Source organism: Rhincodon typus, chromosome 36 (genome assembly GCF_021869965.1).
Source record: "Rhincodon typus isolate 14 chromosome 36, sRhiTyp1.1, whole genome shotgun sequence".
NCBI classification, from domain to species: Eukaryota; Metazoa; Chordata; class Chondrichthyes; order Orectolobiformes; family Rhincodontidae; genus Rhincodon; species Rhincodon typus.
This window is the reverse complement of record NC_063367.1, coordinates 19801118-19820384: the sequence shown is the minus strand read 5'-3', so window position 1 is coordinate 19820384 and position 19267 is coordinate 19801118. Positions and strand designations below refer to the sequence as shown.

The following is a 19267-nucleotide window of genomic DNA, read 5'->3' as shown; positions in this document are numbered from 1 at the left end:
TCTGATGAAGGGTCTAGGCCCGAAACGTCAGCCTCTCTGCTCCTATGATGCTGCTTGGCCTGCTGTGTTCATCCAGCCCTGCACCTTGTTGTCTCGGATTCTCCAGCATCTGCAGTTCCTACTATCTCAGAAGTGGTAGTGATTTGGAATTCAACCCCAATGCCTTGTCCAAGGAGTCATCACAAATATGAAAAGATTTAAAATTCCCTAATCTTTCCTACTGATGAACTCCGGAAGAAAAAACACTCGCCAGGTTTCTGTATTTAGCAAGAAATTAACTTTCATTACAGACAAATTGTCCTTAACCAAAGGAGTTAGGAAATGTTAATTGCTGCTGTACAACTTTACAGCATATCTCTATACTGGCTTAAATGCTACCCTCACCTCCCCCCTTGCCACCAAATACCAAAGGCAGACAGATACACAAAGGCAGACAAGGCATGGATATTAAGGGTGAAAAAAGAAAAAAAAATTGGGGAAACACAGTTTGATAGCACCAGTCTGGATGAATTGCCTTTTTTGTTGTCCTTTCAATTCCTTCTCAGTTCTTTAACAGTGAGATGATGTTGCTTGAACACCAATGCTGTCTTTAATTTGCTGGTTGAGAATTTGTCCTTACACTCTCGTTAAAGGCATGCTATTCCTCTTTCAGCAGGAGTTGCAGAGAAAGGTGAGTGGAAGGCAGCTAGCTATTACTGAAGACTTTCTATTGCCTCCAGACAGGACAGCGAGACAGTGAGAGATTTTTCAATGCTTTCTGTTTGCAGGCTTGCTGGTTCACTGTTGCACCGCCGCACCGCCCCATACAAGCCCTGGTCACCGGGGTAGGAACTAACCAGAAGTTGTCAAGACATTTTTAGATAATTCAGAACCCATTGGCTTTCTGATGTCTGCATCTGCTGTTACTGTCTGAGGAAAATGGAACATTATATGCAGCTCACAGCGTGCTCTGGTAAACATGAGACTGATTTTTTTGAGGAATAGCAAACTCATGTGGATTATACTCCTCCCTTCTTTTTTGTAAAAGGAGTGAGCTCTGCATTTCTAACAGGAGATTCACATTCCAAGCTCCTTCAGAAATGCAGAGCCGTGCTTTCATTCTGACAGTTCTTTCATAGTGTAAAACTGTGGGGGGGAGGGTTGGAAGCAAAGCACACCCCCTTTTCATAGCAGCCAGCTGCTGCATATTGAGATTTAAAGGTCCAGAATCACCAGCAGACACTTTGACAGCTACTATCTCACAGTAAATACGTAAGGTAAGTGTGAGGTTAAGGTGGTGGGGCTGTAGGGAGCCAGGTTGGTGGGTGCTGCAGGATGTCATTGCTGCAGAAGGGCGTGGAGGCTAAGTCATTGAGTGTATTTAAGACATAGGTAGATAGGACATAGGTTCTAGATTAGTAGGGAGATCAAGGGTTATGAAGGTAGGAGAATGGGGTTGAGAAATATTTGCTTGTCCTGTAAGAACCTGACTGTTCTCCTGAAATGTTGACATTGCTTCAGGATGGAGACATCTCCATTTGGATCTGCCCAGGGTTGTTTTGTTTATCTACTTAGCTTGATTCAATCTACAGGCTCTGAGATTGGCTTTCAGAAAGTCTAAGTTTGTGACATGTTGGTTCCTGTGCAACAGTACTGTGAGAACTTTTACATTGATTGAAAGTAGGAACAGGGCTTTGATTTAATGTCTTACCCAAACAAAGACACCTCTGACAGTTTAGTATTTCCTCAGTACCGCACTGAAGAGTGTGGGTCTGATTACCTGCCACAGAATGGAAAAAGATTCACTCGAATGCTGGACTCCATATGTGTTTCTCACTCTGCCTCTCGTTTTCTCTCGCAGATACAACATTGTCTTCAAGTACCTGCTGAGTGTGAGGCGAGTTCAGGCAGAGCTGCAGCATTGCTGGGCTGTGCAGATGCAGCGGAAACACCTCACCTCCAACAAGTCAGATGCCACCAAATGGAGACTGAGGAACCATATGGCTTTCCTTGTGGATAACCTGCAGTATTACCTCCAGGTAACACAGAATAAATGATCACCTTCAGCGCAGTATAATACACGGTTACAAGGCATGTATTCCCTGGGATAGAGAAGGTTAAGGAGAAATTTATTAGAACTTTTAGGATTATGAATAGGGTAGGTTAAGAGAACCAGGGGTTCAAGAATAAGGTAATCTTAAAATCAGAGAGAAGTTGAGAAAAGCACTGTAGACATGTGGGAACATCCTCCCACAAAAAGTAGGAGCTGCCAGCTTGATCAATCATTTTTAAATTCAATTTGATGTACATTTTCTAGCCATTATTTATTAAGGGACGTGGAGCTAGGATGGTCTCACTAAATGATGGAATGGGTTCGAGGGGCATTCTTGTGTTCCTATGAAATATACATCCTCTTGCACCATATGGAAAATGTTTTGGATCATTCCATGTGTTATTGCTTGCACAAGCTTCATTTTAATTTCATTTCCAGTGATTTGCGGCAAAGGGATTTTAAGTCCCGCTGTGGCCTCTTATACTATTCAGTTGAATGCAAAGAGAGGGAAAGGTGTGTTACAGGGAGCACTTGGTATTACAGTGAAATTCAGGTCATCTGGCATCTCAAAAATGCTTCATGACTGCTTCTCTGAGCCCCTCCCCACTGATATAAATGTGGTGCCTGTGATTGATGGATGTGGGTTCACGGGGCGTTTTCTTATCTGTTGCGAAATGTATTACTCCTTGTGAAACCCATGCACACTTGCACCCAAATTGTAAACTCTGTATTTGCAGTTCATAACTCACAGGCAGTGCATATTAAATCAGCAAACGTTCTTCTGCCGAAATAATGAGGAGGTGGATCCAGTCTGTTTACCATAGGAATTTATTCACAACACCCTGTACAGCATAAGTGCAGGCTATTTTTCCCTTCCAGGCTTTTCCTTTATTCGTTCATGGGATGAGGGTGTCGCTAGTTGGGCAGCATTTATTGCCTATCCCTAATTGTCCAGAGGGCAGTTCAGAGTCAACCACATTGCTGTGGGTCTGGAGTCACATGTAGGCCAGACCAGGTAAGAATGGCAGTTTCCTTCCCTAAGGGGTATTAATGAACCAGATTGATTTTTCCTGGCAATCAGCAATGGATTCACGGTTATCATTAGACTCTTAATTCCAGACGTTTTATTGAATTCAAATTCCACCATTTGCCCTGGCGGGATTTGAACCCGGGTCCGAACATTATCTGGGTCTCTGGATTAACAGTCCAGCAATAATACCACTAGGCCATCACCTGTCCAGACACCAACATCTCCCAGGTGGAAGCTGGTACATAGGTAATGACCTGTTTGGACACGTTATGACATACCTCACAGCTTTTGGTTTGGAGGTAGGAAAGCTATACTACCCAACAAGATCCCAGATATTTTCTAATTAATCTGTTCAGAGATATCATGTCACATGATCCCAGATTTTTGTTGAATTCAAATTTCACTATCTGCATGGTGGGATTTAATTCATGTATTGGTATACAGGATTAATAGCCTTGTGATATTGCCTGCCCATTCACAAGATCCCAAGCTGTTTTCTTCAATCTGGATAAACTACTGTCAACCACAATTAGAGTGTGCACACATGCACACTCCATTCACACAGTATTTGCAAATGTTGGTGTTGCAACATTAGTCTGAAGCCCTTAAAGATCTTACCGTGGACTGGATCAAAACAAAATTAGGTTCTGACCGGAACTCTTCATTATCACTGTGATAGACTGACTGTGTCAAGTGTTTGCCTGGGATATTCGTGGCCACGGAAACAATTGTGTTTTGAACATAAGGCAGCTTTTAATCAAATGTAACTGGCGTCAGAGTTATTATGTGCAATACCAATGTTGACACCCTGTAAAAGAGCTGACTGCAATCAATCTGCCAAATAGCTGAATTATCAACTGACATTTTTGATCTACTGGAATCACTCCACCCCAATGTGTGTCCCAATCTTTTTTATAATTACCAAAAGCTCTCCACTGATTCGCACTGGATAGATTAACTAACTGTTTGTTTATTTGGTCAATTTTATAACTTAACAGAAGGCACCAGTTGTCAGGTTCCCCTTCCTGGTAAGCGGCCCTGTGCTTTTGCTGGGAATGGTTTTGGCCAGCTCCATAAAGAGCCCAGGAAATCGTACTGAATCATACTGTTGCCAATGCTATCTTTTGGATAAGATATTAAATCGAGGGCCCTGTCTGTCATCGATGTCCTGATCCCACGAATTAATTTTTTGAAAGCCGGAATTTGTAGGTAGGAAGCAGGATGAAATGTTGTCTTGCCAGTTTGTTTGTTCTCACTGAAGTTGATTTTCTATAACAGGTTTCCTGTTCCCCCTGTTAGCTCTCCTGTGTCCACGATTGACATTTCAACATCAAATTCAGGCCAGTTTGTTATATTTTTGGTGTGGAAATCTGTTCAGTGGTGGATCAAGGCTCCCCAAACTCATTTCATGCAGAACCCTTACAGCAGGCAGATCTTCATCCAAATAATCCAAGTTGGTGAAAAGATGATGTCAACATTCAAATAATTAGTATCGCCATCTTGCTTATACTAGTTCCAAAGATTTGGAACGGGGGCTTGGGCAGAAGACACGATCATATATCTACCTGTACTTCCCTCCCTTCTACAATTGTCATTTTATCTTCCCCTCCTCTTAGCTCTCATGAAGCAGATCATAAACTGGAAGTCAAGTGAACAAGCAATTTTATTTTCAAACATTATTTGTGCAGACCCTTATCAACAAAAGCGAACAGTCATTTCCTCTGCCAGTACTAATCTTGTTGGTTATTGGAGTCTAGCGTGGTAAGTCTGGGATGCTGTTAGCAGATCCCTCTATTGATCATCTTCACTTGACAATGTTGCCCCTGGATTAGACACATTAGAAAAATTGACCTAGCTTCCAGCTCCTATGGGAAAGAGTTAATCACAGTTAATCTCTGTTGTAAAACTTCTCACTTTTGAAAAGCTTGCCAGTACTCGTTCTCTTCATTTGGGAGAAAACTGAACGTGTGGAGGGATTGCCAATATAACAACAGCTAGAACTAAAGTGGACAGTTTTCCTAACGTAAGCATAGAACAGAAGAATTCAAAGTCACAAATATCAATCTAGATCTAGAAATCTAATTCCCCTCCCACAACCCCAGAATATGTGCAAGAGATGGGGAAAACAAATAGGCCACAGATGCAGTCAGACCTGCTGAGTTCTTTCAGCAATTCCTGTTTTTGTTTCTGATTTCCAGCATCTGCAGTTCTTTGATTTTTTAAGAAATAAATAGTTTGTTCTGTATCGATCGAAAAAGATACTGAGCTGAAGAGTGGACAGTTTTTTTTTCTCTCATCTTTTCTTAGAGGGATTAGGAATGAACATTATTGATACACCTGAAATAGTGACTCAAGGCAACTGCTCAATTGCTTTAGAGTGTTTTGTTTCTCTCACATTTCCACCACCCAAAATGTTAACATCACAAGTGACAAGGACGGCAGGACACAAGATTTTAGGGACAGTGTATGACCCTGTGTTTTGAATAAAGGAAAGTGAGAGATATTGTGGAACCTGCTTGATTTTCCTGAGAGCAAGGATGGGAGCACAGTGATCTTGCTGCTGCAATGGAAGGACATGACTGAGGCAGCCATGTATGGATGCTGAAGGTGGACATCTCCAATGGGTTGGATGCTCATCTTATTCTATGCTCCCAAAAAATCCTACCTTCTGTAACAAATATAGGAGTAGCTGCTTGGTGGACAGAACTTGATTAGAACTGGAAAAAAGAAATATGCCTTAGAACTTCCTTGTTTTGCACTCATCAGGACAGATCCAAGAATGCAAAATTTCAAAGGAGCAGTCATTAATACTGCATTAGAAGAGGGAGCTGATTGGCCACGTTATTGCCATGAAGATTACACCAGGGACCAGTCTTTTGTTTAATGTATAAAGGCAGGATGCCTGGACATATTCCCTTTCCCCAAAGACGGCAGATCCCTTCATATATGTAGCTTCCAGCAAGCATAAAAGACCCACATTGCAAACTCAACTGATGATCTTAAATTGGTTGTTAGTATAATTCTTAACACAGTCTGGATTGTCCAGCAACTGTTGTCCAATTGCAAAATCATTTTTAGCATGAGAATATAAGAGTGTTTTAGTTTTCTTGTATAACAGCAACTTTATCTGTGGCCCCTGACTTCCGTATGTACTGATTTTATTACACTTATTTCCGCACCTATTCAGGGCATGCAGCGCTCCTCATTGTGTTACAGCACTCCACGTAGCTCTTCCCCGCAGGTAGGAACGGCACCGGCTGCAGAGAGGTACGGAAGGAGTCAGTGCTTCCCACAGGCAAGTCGTTGCCGCAGTGGCCATGCTGGGAAGGGTTAGGCAACTCAAAGACCTGGACTTGCAACCTCAGAGGTGTAAAATAGACATCTTGCGTAATAAGGATTAGTTAAGAATAAAATACTTTTAATCCTTTGCGGGCCAATGTCGAGAATTCAGTTGGAACCTGATGTGTATGGGTGGGAGTGGGGTGGTTGGGCAGGGTTAATTTGTCTGGTGCCATGCTTGTGTGATGTTCCTTTTATACACTGTTTTATTTCATAGGAAAACAACAACTGATGCTCCACGAGCAGGAACTGGCAGGTAGCCATCCCCATACTTAACATGACTTGTTTAATTGTTATCCCCTATGATTATCCCTTCATATCCTATAATGTTATAGGATATTTTTCGGTTGGAGCCAGTCACTCCCTCACTGGTCGTGTCATTTAATTTATACTCTTAGGACAATACAGTCACCCAGTTCTGCTTTTCCCCACTTGCAGTGTTCCTATTCTGACAATCACGCCAATGTTTGGATGGTTGTTACATTCCAAAGGCCCACACTAGATGGATTAAATTCTCTGCAGTCGCTTGTTTTGAACTCCCTGTCAACTAACCAAAACATTGCCCCTTTGCACTGTGTAGGAACAAAAAAATCTTTTCTTCAGTTTGACCATTCTGATTCTTAGGTTCTTAGGCCCACAATCAGAAAAAAATCGTGTCTCTCTCCCAAGTTTTAGACACCACATTTCAATTTTTTTTTTAGGAATGCAGAACAATCTTGTTAAAATAAAGAAAGAAATGCATCTGGGCATGGTATGCAAAGTTCTGATCTGTGTTTAGAGATTCTAACTTGGGTGGTCAAACAGAATCTAAGAAACATAGATTTTCTTTGTACAGAGAATTTATTGGTACCAGTCCATCACTTCTGTCCCACTGTCAGCTGTTTCCCCACTTGCTACATCAGTACTTGATGTAGGATGTGATAGTGTCCTTCAATTTTATTTTAAACAGATGTCACATCAATCACAGATCTTGCCTACAGTTTAGTGTACTAGTGTCCTTTCCTCCTGCATCGTTTAGTAGTATTTTTAGCTTATGAGAAGATGGATGGGAAAATTTTCAAAGTTTTAAAACTACAATAATCTGTTTTTCACTAAAGTGCCTATTCCCAGATGCTACTAACATTTCTTTAATATTTTAATTGGAGAAGCATCATCACAAGAATGCAATAATGTCTAGATTGTACAAACTCCAAATCCACTTAACTTCCCACAGTTACCTCGTAGTATTCCATATCCATTTCTATTTGAGCCTTTACATATGCAGCCTGTCCAACAGTAATATTTCACTTGATTCAACAGTTGTGCTGATAAAGTGGTTTACCCCAGTTATTTTACGTAGAATTATGACTCTTTAGTGAATTTAGTATGTGGTCAGCTCCAAATCTAATACAAATTCTCAAAATCTTTAACCTTACTTTGATCGCCATTGTTCAAACATTTTAACCAAATTCACTCTGCAAACTATGTATGTACATTCATTACTCAACTGAGCACAGTTGAATGAATATGTGACTGAAACTTTCATTATTGGGCTGAAGCTTCTTGTAACCAGTACAGTTCATTCTGCCTGAACAGTCCCTTCAACTTCTGAATCTTCTGAACCTTTGTGTAATGTATCATGTCAAAAACTTGTTATTCCATTTCCAACGATTCATTGCATAATGGTATTTAGAGCTGCATTTTAAAACCAGTTGACCATTCCCCAGGCATTCTTGAAGTTAATTCTGCTGTTAAAGTTTCCACAATTCATTTTGTCTTTCTGGTTACCAAAAGTGTCTCTATCCTCATTCCTTCTGGGTACAATTCTTCTTGCACATTCATTAATGAATTCCGCAGCCAGATGGTCCTGAAAGGTCGTTAACATTGAATTTGTCGTTTGTTTTACTGCTGAATGTGCCTTTTGAACAATGAAGGCGGATGGGAGTGAATGTTTTCCCAGGAATTTTTGTTCAGGTTTCTGACATCTGTTCCAAAAGCATGTTTCCTGTAGAAAATTTAACTCCAGTTAACACTAGGTATTGAACCACACCTTGGCACAATCTAATAATTTAAATGGCAGCATTGAGTTAGATCTTTCCAAATAGAACATTTACAATTTTGTTTATAATCTGTTAAACTCCTTGATATATTCTTCTATAGAATCACCATCCAGATTTCTAAATTTATTGGAGTCTGACTATACCTTGAATGCCTTAAATAGGTGATATTTCTTATGAATTTGTCCATAAATTTTAATAGATTTTAAAACCTCCCTCTGTGTCCAGTTGTTGAGCGTCTCACTCTGAAAGTACTTTACACCAGATCCTACTTAAAGGAAGTGACAGTGCCTTGATTTTTTTCTTAGTAAAGACACAACTTGTGTTCATGTATCCACATCATTTTCAAGAGATCATTAGATTCAGCTTCACCAAAAGTTGGTGAGAAGCCATAGCCCAATATTTTTACAATGAGTTTCATCTATTCGTCTCCAAAGTAACTCCAATTAAATCTTGTGTCTGAAAGAAAACATGGTTTTCAATCTCCACCTTTAGAAAGCTGTCTTCATCAGAGCTCTGATGAAGAGAAATCTAGACTCGAAACGTTAGCTTGCTCTCCCTCCATGGATGCTGCCTGACCCGCTGTGATCTCCAGCATTTTTTGTTTTCAGTACAAATTCCAGCATCTGTACTAATTTGCTCCTTCCCTTACCAATGCTGTTAGATTCTAATCTGGTTGGTTTATTGATTGTGCCAATATAGTAGCTCTCTCCCTCAATACCAGTTCTTCCGCCTTTATACCTGTATAGCCAGCTATCAATTAATTAATTAAACTTATTTTTTAGACAAATTGTCTGTTTCCCCTTTAACCTTAACTACTTGTATATTAACAAACATGAAACGGTCAGTTTACTGACCATTAATTGATCTCAATTTCAATATATTGATAATTAATTGAAATTACATGGTTCTAAAAGGAGTCTGTCAGATGATTTTAAAGAGAGTCCCAGACTACCTGTTCACTTTGCAGCACATGTACAGGAGTGTATATGACTATTTCCAATCACATATCACTTTAGGTTGTGCTTTGTACAGAAATCAACAAATTACAATTGACAATGTGTAAAAGGATAAACAAAATAAGAATTAAAGAGCCTGGTCTTTCTTCAAAGGCAGAAGTGAGTGAGCTGCCAACTTAGTGTAGTAGTAATTAGCCCCTAAGTGACTGCAGGATATGCCTGTTTGGACCATAACCCTGAGGGACGTAGTGGCACAAAACATTAATAACTGAAACATCATGACTGTGGGGAACTATGAGCAAGATGACAGCTAGTCAACTACATAATTCTGCAAACTTGTTTCACACAGAGGGATTTACCAAATCCAATCAATTCATGCAGCAAAGTATGTCTTACAATTATTAAGACATCTTGAATTGTATTTGCAGTGCATGTGTTGCAGACACGTCTATATGTGCACATACCATTTACTTTTTGTTCTGAGCTTGAACAGAAAGAAATTGTGTTGCATCTTTGAAAATGTGTCACTTGAACTCTAAATCTCTATTAATCTTTGCACGGATGCTGTGTGTAAAATGCACAATGTGACACCAAAGTGTACACAACAAGTTAGACCCCAGGTTTGCTCTTCTAGTATTTGAAAGAGTTGGCTGACCTTATTTCAGCCAGCTGTTGAAGCACTTCAATTTCCTCAGCTTCCCAACCTTTAATGAGGAAACAAATAGGGAGTCACAGTGGCTCAGTGGTTAGAATCCCTGCCTCACAGGGACCTGGATTTGATTCCACAGTCAAGCGATTCTGTAGGGATTCTATGAAATAAGGATGCTGTTTTCCACTCCTGATCATATCTCCTGGAATGTATGTATGTGTTGTTATCTACAGATGTGATGCACAGCTCACTGTCAGGGTAGCTTGTTGAAACTCTCTGATGGACTCGTGTGATGAGTTGCCACTTGGATGTATCTCTTCTTATTTCTTTATCTCGCTCTCTCTTTTATCCTAATCGTTTTCCCCTTTTTTTTCTACCTGACCTGATTCTAATCAGCCTTCCTCCACCATCAGTTTCTGTCTCGATTGTTCAATCCTCATTATTAAGGAGATACAGTGTAAATCCTGCTGTTCACCGAATTCTCCAATTGCCTCTTGCCCTCACAGACCAGATCACTTCGAAACCAGCAACTTGCAGCACAAAGGTGCAGAAGGTTATAGGAGGAATTCACACTAATAGAGCACTGTCTGTGAGATGCACAGATCCAGTGCACTCACAGAAGAATGAAGCTATAATCCTGAGCAGCGCCTCGACAATGACTAGGAGACACAGTTTCGAAATAGGAGGACTCCTGTCTGGGATGGAGGCGAGAATATTTTTTTCCCTCTCAGGGTCGTAAGCCTGTGGAATTTGCTTCCTCAGAAAGCATTGGAGGCTGTGTCATTGAATATATCCAAGGCAGAGTTCGATAGATCTTGATTGATCGATGAGGGGTAGAGGATTATTTGGAGCAAACAAGAAAGCACAACTAATGCCAGAATTAGATCAGGCTTAAGGAGCTGAATGGTCTACTTCTCCTCTTAGATTCTTTGTTGATGTTTAATATAATTGGTTTTGTATTTGTTCACATTGAAACTTGTAAAGCTGTGTCCAGCGCTAAGGTTAAGAGGTGAAATTTCCCAACACAAACATTAGGCTGAAGCAAATTAGCAGCTGGTGTTCTTCGAAGCTCCATCGGTAGGCTATACTTCCAGACTTAAGTTTCCCTGCAATGCTAATTAGCAACTTGTAATATTGCAGGTAGATGTCCTCGAGTCCCAGTTTTCACAGCTCCTCCAGGAGATAAACTCCATCCGAGATTTCGAGAGCGTTCGGTTGGCGCATGATCGTTTCTTGAGTAATCTGCTGGCTCAGTCATTCATCCTCCTTAAACCGGTGAGTACACTTACCCTGAAAGCAAGGAAATTTCCCTGAACCTCTAGAAAACACAGGCTAGTCTTCAACTGGAGTACGGTGTTAAATTCCAAACCGCTGCACTTTAGGAAGGATGTCAAGGCCTTAGAGAGAGTGTAGGAAAGATTTACTGGAATATTACCAGAGAGGGAAGACTTTGTGACTCATGTGATTGGAGAAGCTGGGGAAATTGGGGAAAACGCTAAACAGTTTTGATGGAGTAAAGGTTTCTAGTGGCAGAACGGTCAGTAAGCAGTGGACACAGATTTGGGACACACTATCTATTATCAGCAGAGATGAATTGAGGGGAAAATAGCAAATTTATCCAGTGAATTGTGATACAAGGCTCTGGGGAAAGAACAGAGAGTCGTGTTACTTGCTGTACCAAGAATTAGTTCAGTTTCGATGGATCAAATGGCCTCCATTCGTACCATATAATGTTCTGATTCTACCTTAAATTCTAGAAATTGGAATTTTACTATCTTATTCATTCATGGATGTTGGCATCACTACAGTTGCCTTTAAGAAGGTGGTAGTGAGCTACCTTCTGGAACAACTGCAGTCCATGTGCTGTAGGTAGACCAACAGTTCTGTTAGGGAGGGAGTTCCAGGATTTTGACTCAGCAGCTGCGATATAATTGCAAGTCAGGATGGTGAGGGGCTTGGAGGGGAACTCACAGCTAGTGGTGTTCCCATGTATCTGCTGCCCTTGTCCTTCTAGATAGTAGTGGTTGTGGGTTTGGAAGATGCTGTTTAAGGAGTCTTCATGAATTTCTGCAGTACATCTTGTAGATAGTACAGACTGCTGTGACTGAGCATCGGTGGTGGAGGGAGTGGATGCTTGTAGATGTGGCACCAATCAAGCAGGCTGCTTTGTCCTGGATACTGTCAAGCTTCTTGAGTGTGTTTGGAACGGCACCAATCCAGGCAAGTGGGGAGTATTCCATCACACTCCTGACTTGTGTCTTGTAGATGATGGACAGGCTTTAGAGAGGCAGGAGATGAGTTACTCGCTGAAAAATTCCCGGCGTCTGTCCTGTTGTTTGGGTCAGTGTTTATATGGCTAAATAAAAACCTAATATGTTGGAAATACTCAGCAAGTCAGGGAGCACGTGTGGAGAGACAAACAGAGTTCATATTTCTGTTGATGACTTTCACTAGATCTGGGAGAAGTTAGAGTTTTCACAGTTTTATAGCAAGTTGGGAGCCCAGGGAGAAAGAGAGTGAGGAGGAGAGAGCAGAAGAGAGTGTTCTGTGATAGGACTGGTACAGGATGAGCGGAACAAACAAATGGCAATTATTCAGATTTTCAAAACTCCATGTGTATGCATCTCGAAAAACAAGGATGGCACGGTGGCTCAGTGGTTAGCACAGCTGCCTCACAGCGCTAGGGACCTGGGTTCGATTCCACCTTCAAGCAACTGTCTGCGTGGAGTTTGCACATTCTCCCCATGTCTGCATGGGTTTCCTCTGGGTGCTCCAGTTTCCTCCCACAGTGCAAGTGAGGTAGATTGGCCATGCTAAATTGCCCATAGTGTCCAGGAATGTGCAGACGAGGTGCGTTAGCCATGGGAAATGCAGGGTTAAAGGGGTGGGTCTGGGTGGGATGCACTTCGAAGGGTCAGTGTGGACTCGATGGGCCAAATGGCCTGCTTCCACACTTCTAACACTATTCTAACACTTTATTTTAATGAACAGGCTTCTGACATCCACATGCTTCTTCCCAATCTCTGCAGGTGTTCCATTGTCTGAATGAGATTCTCGATTTGTGCCATAACTTCTGTTCCCTGGTCAGTCAGAACCCAGGGCCCTTGGACGAACGTGGTAGCTCACAGTTGGAGCTTCTCGTGACGGTGAGACCAATTGTAAACTATTGTTCTTTCTGTGTGTGTCTGGCTGTATTAGCTCCTTGCATCTGAGCTAGATTCCTGCTGGATTTTGAGCTGAGCTCTTGTACCTGTGTACATATGAGTTTGATTCTTGAATGTTAAGGTGAGACCTCTTCAACCTGCTCAGGTGGTTCTCAAAGATCCCTTGGTGCATTTGAAAATAAGCAGAAGGTATTCTGACCAACATTTCCCTCTGAACCAACCCCAAGAAGGGCAAACAGACTGATTATCTCGTTTGCTGTTTTTGAAATCTTTCTGTGCACAAGGAAGTAAATGAAGATGAATATTCATTTTATCCTCTTCACCACTCTGTCTCGCTCTCTCTCTCTTTAGTCTTTATGTTTCTACTTGTGTCTTTTTCTGTAACTTCCTCCCTCTCCATCTTTTCGTCTCTCTCTCTCCCCCCCCCCCCCCCCACCCCGGCCTCCCTCCCTCTCTGCCTTCATGTCGCTGCTTGTGTCTTACTCTTTTCCTCTCTCTTGCTCACGTTGTGGTCAATAAACTGAGGTTAGAACCACAGGTTATGTTAGCACCAGAAATCTGAGATCTCTGCAAAACAGTTGGAAATTAGTGGGAGTTTAATCATTACTGCTGGTGCTGATGAGTTCAGGTCTTTCATTTAAAAGCACAGACGATCCTCCTTTAGAATGCTGCTGATTTGTTTTCCCTTTTGTTCTGGTGAATCCTAGGGCTTTAGTCGTCAATCGTCCCTGCTTTTCAAGATCCTCTCCAGTGTTCGCAATCACCAGATTAACTCTGACCTGGCTCAGCTTCTGCTGCGACTTGACTACAATAAATATTATACCCATGCTGGGGGCACACTGGGAAGGTAAGACAGAGCAGACACTACAGAGAGAGCAACAATATCACCTACTGGTTAAATACTTGGTTTTGTGCAGTGCAGTACGCCTGTCTAATATAATTTCCAACTGGGTGTAAATGCAGATCTGGTGTAGAGCCGTACAAGGGGATAAATACAGATATAGTGTTGGACTAGAAGATAATTACACATTTGGTGTGGTTCTATACTAGAGAATAAATACATGCTGTCTCACCTCACTGGAGTGCACTGGCAATCAAGCACCACTATTCCCGGGCCATCGCAGAAGTGAAAGATTTTATTAAAGCACACAAAATCTCCAATTTCCTTGTCTTTTAGACTCAGGTTAACAAAAAGTGCGAGCCAGATTTCTGTACCTAATAGGAATTACTATTTATTACAAATTGATTCTAGCTGCAGCTAAACAACTATGAACTGTCGACACATTACTCTGATAGGTGAGACTCTAAAACCTTTAAAAAAAAAAACCCTATGCACACATACAGACAACAAAACGTTGGTATTATGGGTGGAGGGAAAAACTGGGAAGGCAGTTCAATGATCCCTAGATACAGAGTTTGCGGAGGTGAGTCTTTTAGATTGTCAGGACTCTCTCTACCTTAGTCTGTCTTCTCTAGCTGCTTTCACTTGCTTGCAGGAGGCTTAAAGCGATTGCTTCACAATTTATAAAGTCTCTGACTTTACTGGTTAAAAGCAACAGCTTACATCACTGGTGAGAGAAAGTAAATTGCTTCCTTCCTTTCCAGAGGTCTGGACGTATCTGGGCCATCATGTTCACACCCACAAGCTGTTCTGCTACCTGGGAGCCAATCACATAGTTGTATAAGCAGAAAGCCTTTGTCACTGACAACTGGTCACCGTTAAACAGACCAATCAGCTACTTGTTGCTGGCTGAATCTTCCTTCATACACAGTTCCGGCTCCAGTTCATCTGCAGTTAACACCATCCCCCACTCTTGGCTTTAAAAACAGTCCTTTTCCCGTGTCAGTCCATGATCAAAAATATAGAAAAATAAAAAGATATGGTCTTTACAGTGTTGAGTGTAGTGCTGTACTAGGGATCAATACATGTCTGGTGTAGTTCTGTACTGGGGGATAAAGATGTCTGGAGTAGCACTAGGCAACCAACACATGTATTTATACATTACTATAGAACTGCACTATACATGTCTGACATTATGTTGTCCTAGTGGATATATATGCACTTAGTGTAGTGCTGTGCTAAGATTCCATGATGGTTTCATCACTGCATTGTTTGCCAATCTCATTCAGCATGAATGGGGCAAAATGGAACTGTTAACTTGCAAGGGGAAGATCGGACAAGTATATATTCCTGATCATTATGCAACGATACCCTGCTAGAAAATGTGTCTGTCTACATATACCGTGTTCTGTGTGTACACACACGTCAGATACAAGCAGATACAATTTCTTGACTTTGTTGCCCCTGTTATACCAAACAAATTCCCTCTTCCCTACCTGTAGGGAAGAGCATCTGATAGCTGTAGGATTCTGTCCCAGCATGTGTTATTTTTAATGAGAAGGTGTGAAACTGAAGGGAGAATGGTTTGGGGTTGGGAGATTTGAGCAAAAAGCAAAGCAGTTTTGACTTGTATAAGTCTACAAAGCATTTGTTTCTCTGACAAAGCATTCTATTTTTTTTTCAGTTTTGCCATTTGATTGCTGAGCACAGATTGATTCCTGGAGCAGCTGGGTTCTGACCTTCACCAGCATCCTCACCTGTCTGAGGAGTGAACTTGTGTAAACGAATCTACTGACTCAAAGACTGGCTGCAACTCACTCCCTCCCAGAAAGGCCTTGTATAAGCCAACCACAAATGGACACTTTGTGGGGTTAACCTTCAACCTGTAGCCATTTTACACAAACTTGTAGACCAGGGTTTGTGAGCTTTCTTTTACTGACTTTTCACCTAATTTCTCTCACGTTCTCACTCTGTCTTTTTCTTAGTCTTCCTTGACTGCTTTCACTTTCTCTGCCTCTCTCTCTCTCTCTTCCTCTGATTCTCTAACTGTCTGTGTGTGTGTGTGTGTGTGTCACTCACTCAAGTTATTTCAAATATTTTATCTGCAACTTTATAAAATCCTCATATGCCCTACTTTATTGGATGGGTGGTTGTGAGTATCCTGTTCACATTATTTCTGTTCTCCTCTGCCTGACACCTTAGGCAGTGTTAAGGTTGAGATGTGAATGTTTTACAGGACCTGACCTCCGATCCACTTTTACTGGTGCCACAAACTCATTTTATATTTACTCATGATGAAATTCTCAGCAGTGCGATTGAGTCTTTCAAGATTTCTGTACAGTTATCTCAAAACATCGACGGGTCTGATTAAAAAAAAGTCCATGGACAGTTGAGAATCCCTGCACTGTCTGTTTCTGGGAGCTGTTTGGAAGAGTGCAGATTTCAGTTGCCGACAGGAGTGTGGTATCCATGAAACATCAGTGTCCTCCTGCTTCGACTCTCCTTTGACTATTGATTCCAGTCCCCAAGGCATTCACTCACCTGTCCCCTGCTTCTCTGGTCCAGTCTCTGGTTTCCCACTGGGCAAAATTGTGGGGTCTCTGCCTCACTTGCGAGTTTGAAATGTGACCCACGACCCCCAGAATGCATCAGAACGCCCACCAGAGACAATGTCCCTAATTTGGGAATCACATGAATAGCTGCCATGAGGAGATTTTACTGTGTCTGAGGTGTGTTTAATAAGGCAATGCCAAGGGATCGTTTCTCATTGACCATGTCGTAAATTTTGTGGATATGCTTGTTGCAAGAAACAACAGAGATCTGTTCCTGAGATGGCTTGCTCTAACAAGAAAATAAAATTATAGAACCTTTCACAGGCCAGTGATTGAGTTGTTGTTGCTAAACACAGTGTGATTTCACCAGCTGTTTTTTTTTTTGATAACTAATATTACTTTTCCACAGGCCATTCTCACCCACTGCTGTCCCAAGAATAGTGTGAGCCTGTTGCGTTTTGTACCCAGCACAAAATAAAACTGAGTCCGTGTGTACCTATGGATGAGCCCAGCTCTGTGGTGCTGGTTTGCGTAAAGCAGCAGCCTGCACTGTCACCTTACAGAACCCTTACAGTGTGGGTGCAGGCCATTCGGCCCATCAGGTCCACACTGCCCCTCCGAACAGCATCCATCCCCCCTACCCTATAACCCCGCATTTACCATGGCTAACCCACATAGCCTGCACATCCCTGAACACTCCAGACTATTTAGCATGGCCAGTCCACCTAAACTGCAGATCTTTGGACTGTGGGAGGAAACTGTAGCACCTGGAGGGAAACCACACAGACACAGGGAGAATATGCAAACTCCACACAGACAGTCACCCGAGGGTGGAATCCTGGGTCCCTGATGCTGTGACACAGCAGTACTAACCACTACGTTGTCATCTTGATTGTGGGGCATTTAAACCACTTATCAATTGGTGCACGAGAGATGCACCTCCCCCTTATCCATCTCCTAATTGCCCAGAGGGGGAATTGAGAGTGAGCCACATTGTTGTGGGCCTGGAGTCACATGTAGGCCAGATTTCCTCCCCTGAAGTACATTAGGGAACCAGATGGGTTTTTCCCCCAACAATGGTTATCAGTAGATGCTTAATTCCAGATTTTTTTAAAAATTGAATTCAAATTCCACCATCTGCTGTAGCAGGATTCGAACCCAAGTCCCCCAGAATGCTGAGTTTCTGGATTAATAGTCTAGTGATAATACCACTAGGCCCTTGCCTAAACCCTGTGTTTGAGGGCTCTATCTTATTTTACTGTTGCAATTCAAAGCAATGTTTTGAATCTGCCTTTCCAATCTCCTGTCCATCTTTGTATCCTGTGTCAGAGCACAACCCCTCCCCAAGCCCACCCAGCTGCAAAATGGTTGTGCTTCCACGATGAGTTAACAAATGGCTGTTTGTATTTGCAGAACGAGAAGGTAAAGCTTTAAAGTGATTTGCAAAATGTGAGGGAAAAGTTTAGTGAGTGGTTGGGGTATGGAATGTACTTCCTGGTCATGTAGTGGAGGTAGATTCATTCAGACATTCAGGAGGATGCTGAACGATTATTTGGATAGAAACAATATGCAGGGGAAAGGGAAAAGGAGGAGATCAGCACCTGAGAAAAGGTGCTCGTTCCAAAAGCCAGTGCAGGTACACTGGGCTGAATGGCCTCCAGTGCCCTGAGATCTCTGTGATTTGAGATATCTCCTTTATAAAGACGCAAAAACGTTGAGGCAGTGATTGAAAACAAAGAACTTCAGGTGCTGGAAATCTGAAACAAAAACAGGGAAGTGCTGGAGAAACTCAGCAGCTCTGACAGCATCTGCGGAGAGGAAAACAAAGCTGACTTTTCAAGGCTGGTGATCCTTCATCAGAAACATTAACTCTAATTCTCTGTCCACAGATGCTACTGTTTGATTGAGATTGTGATTTAAAGTACTTTTGAAGGACAGTCACTGCTGTAACATTGCACTTCTTTGCAGGAAGAGGGGAAGGCACAGGCTCCTGAATCTCTCACCGGGAACAGCAACGCAGCTGAGCCTGACCCCTGTAACTGTGGGGGACCACAGTAGTTAGCCAGGACTTCCTTTGTCATTCAGCGTTGTCAGCTTTGATGGTTGTTGCATTATTTAGACACCAGAGGGTGCACTAAGCTCAAGTAAACCACTTCAATTACTTAGAGTCAGAGTTACACAGCACAGACTTCTCCCAAAAGAGCACTGGCTGATGGATATTTGGTTACAGGGGGCATCACGATTCAATCTAAACACTGCAGAATAGTTGGGTACCTTGGGGAGTCAATGACTAACTGTCTTCCTTGCATCTTGCAATGACAGCCTTTCCAGAGGGCAGAGGAGATTGAAAGGGGGACATAATTGATAATAAAATTATGAAGAGCATAGATAGGTTAGACAGGATTAAACATTTCCCCTGGAATAGTAGGAGCTGCCGATGCTGGAGTCTGAGATAACAAGGTATGGAGGAGCTGGAGGAACACAGCAGGCCAGGCAGCATCAGAGGAGCAGGAAAGCTGACATTTCAGGCCGGGATGGTAGGAACTGCAGATGGTGGAGAATCTGAGATAACAAGGTGTAGAGCTGGATGAACACAGCAGGCCAGGCAGCGTCATAGGAGCAGGAAGGCTGACGTTTCGGGCCTAGACCCTTCATCATTTTCTGA

The 19267-nt window shown here is 42.2% G+C and overlaps 1 protein-coding gene across 1 annotated transcript in view; it reads left to right on the top strand.

The window, feature by feature from the left end:
• The window catches only part of tubgcp4 (tubulin, gamma complex associated protein 4), a 23801-nt gene extending 6880 nt beyond the window's left edge, over nucleotides 1-16921 (top strand). Inside the window, exons 7-12 of the mRNA XM_048617174.1 lie at nucleotides 1841-2018; nucleotides 6250-6357; nucleotides 11186-11320; nucleotides 13075-13191; nucleotides 13917-14056; nucleotides 15735-16921. Coding sequence (XP_048473131.1) covers nucleotides 1841-2018; nucleotides 6250-6357; nucleotides 11186-11320; nucleotides 13075-13191; nucleotides 13917-14056; nucleotides 15735-15747 — 691 coding nt within the window. The 3' untranslated portion in view covers nucleotides 15748-16921. The remainder of the gene's footprint in view (nucleotides 1-1840; nucleotides 2019-6249; nucleotides 6358-11185; nucleotides 11321-13074; nucleotides 13192-13916; nucleotides 14057-15734) is intronic.
• Nucleotides 16922-19267: the final 2346 nt, after the last annotated feature.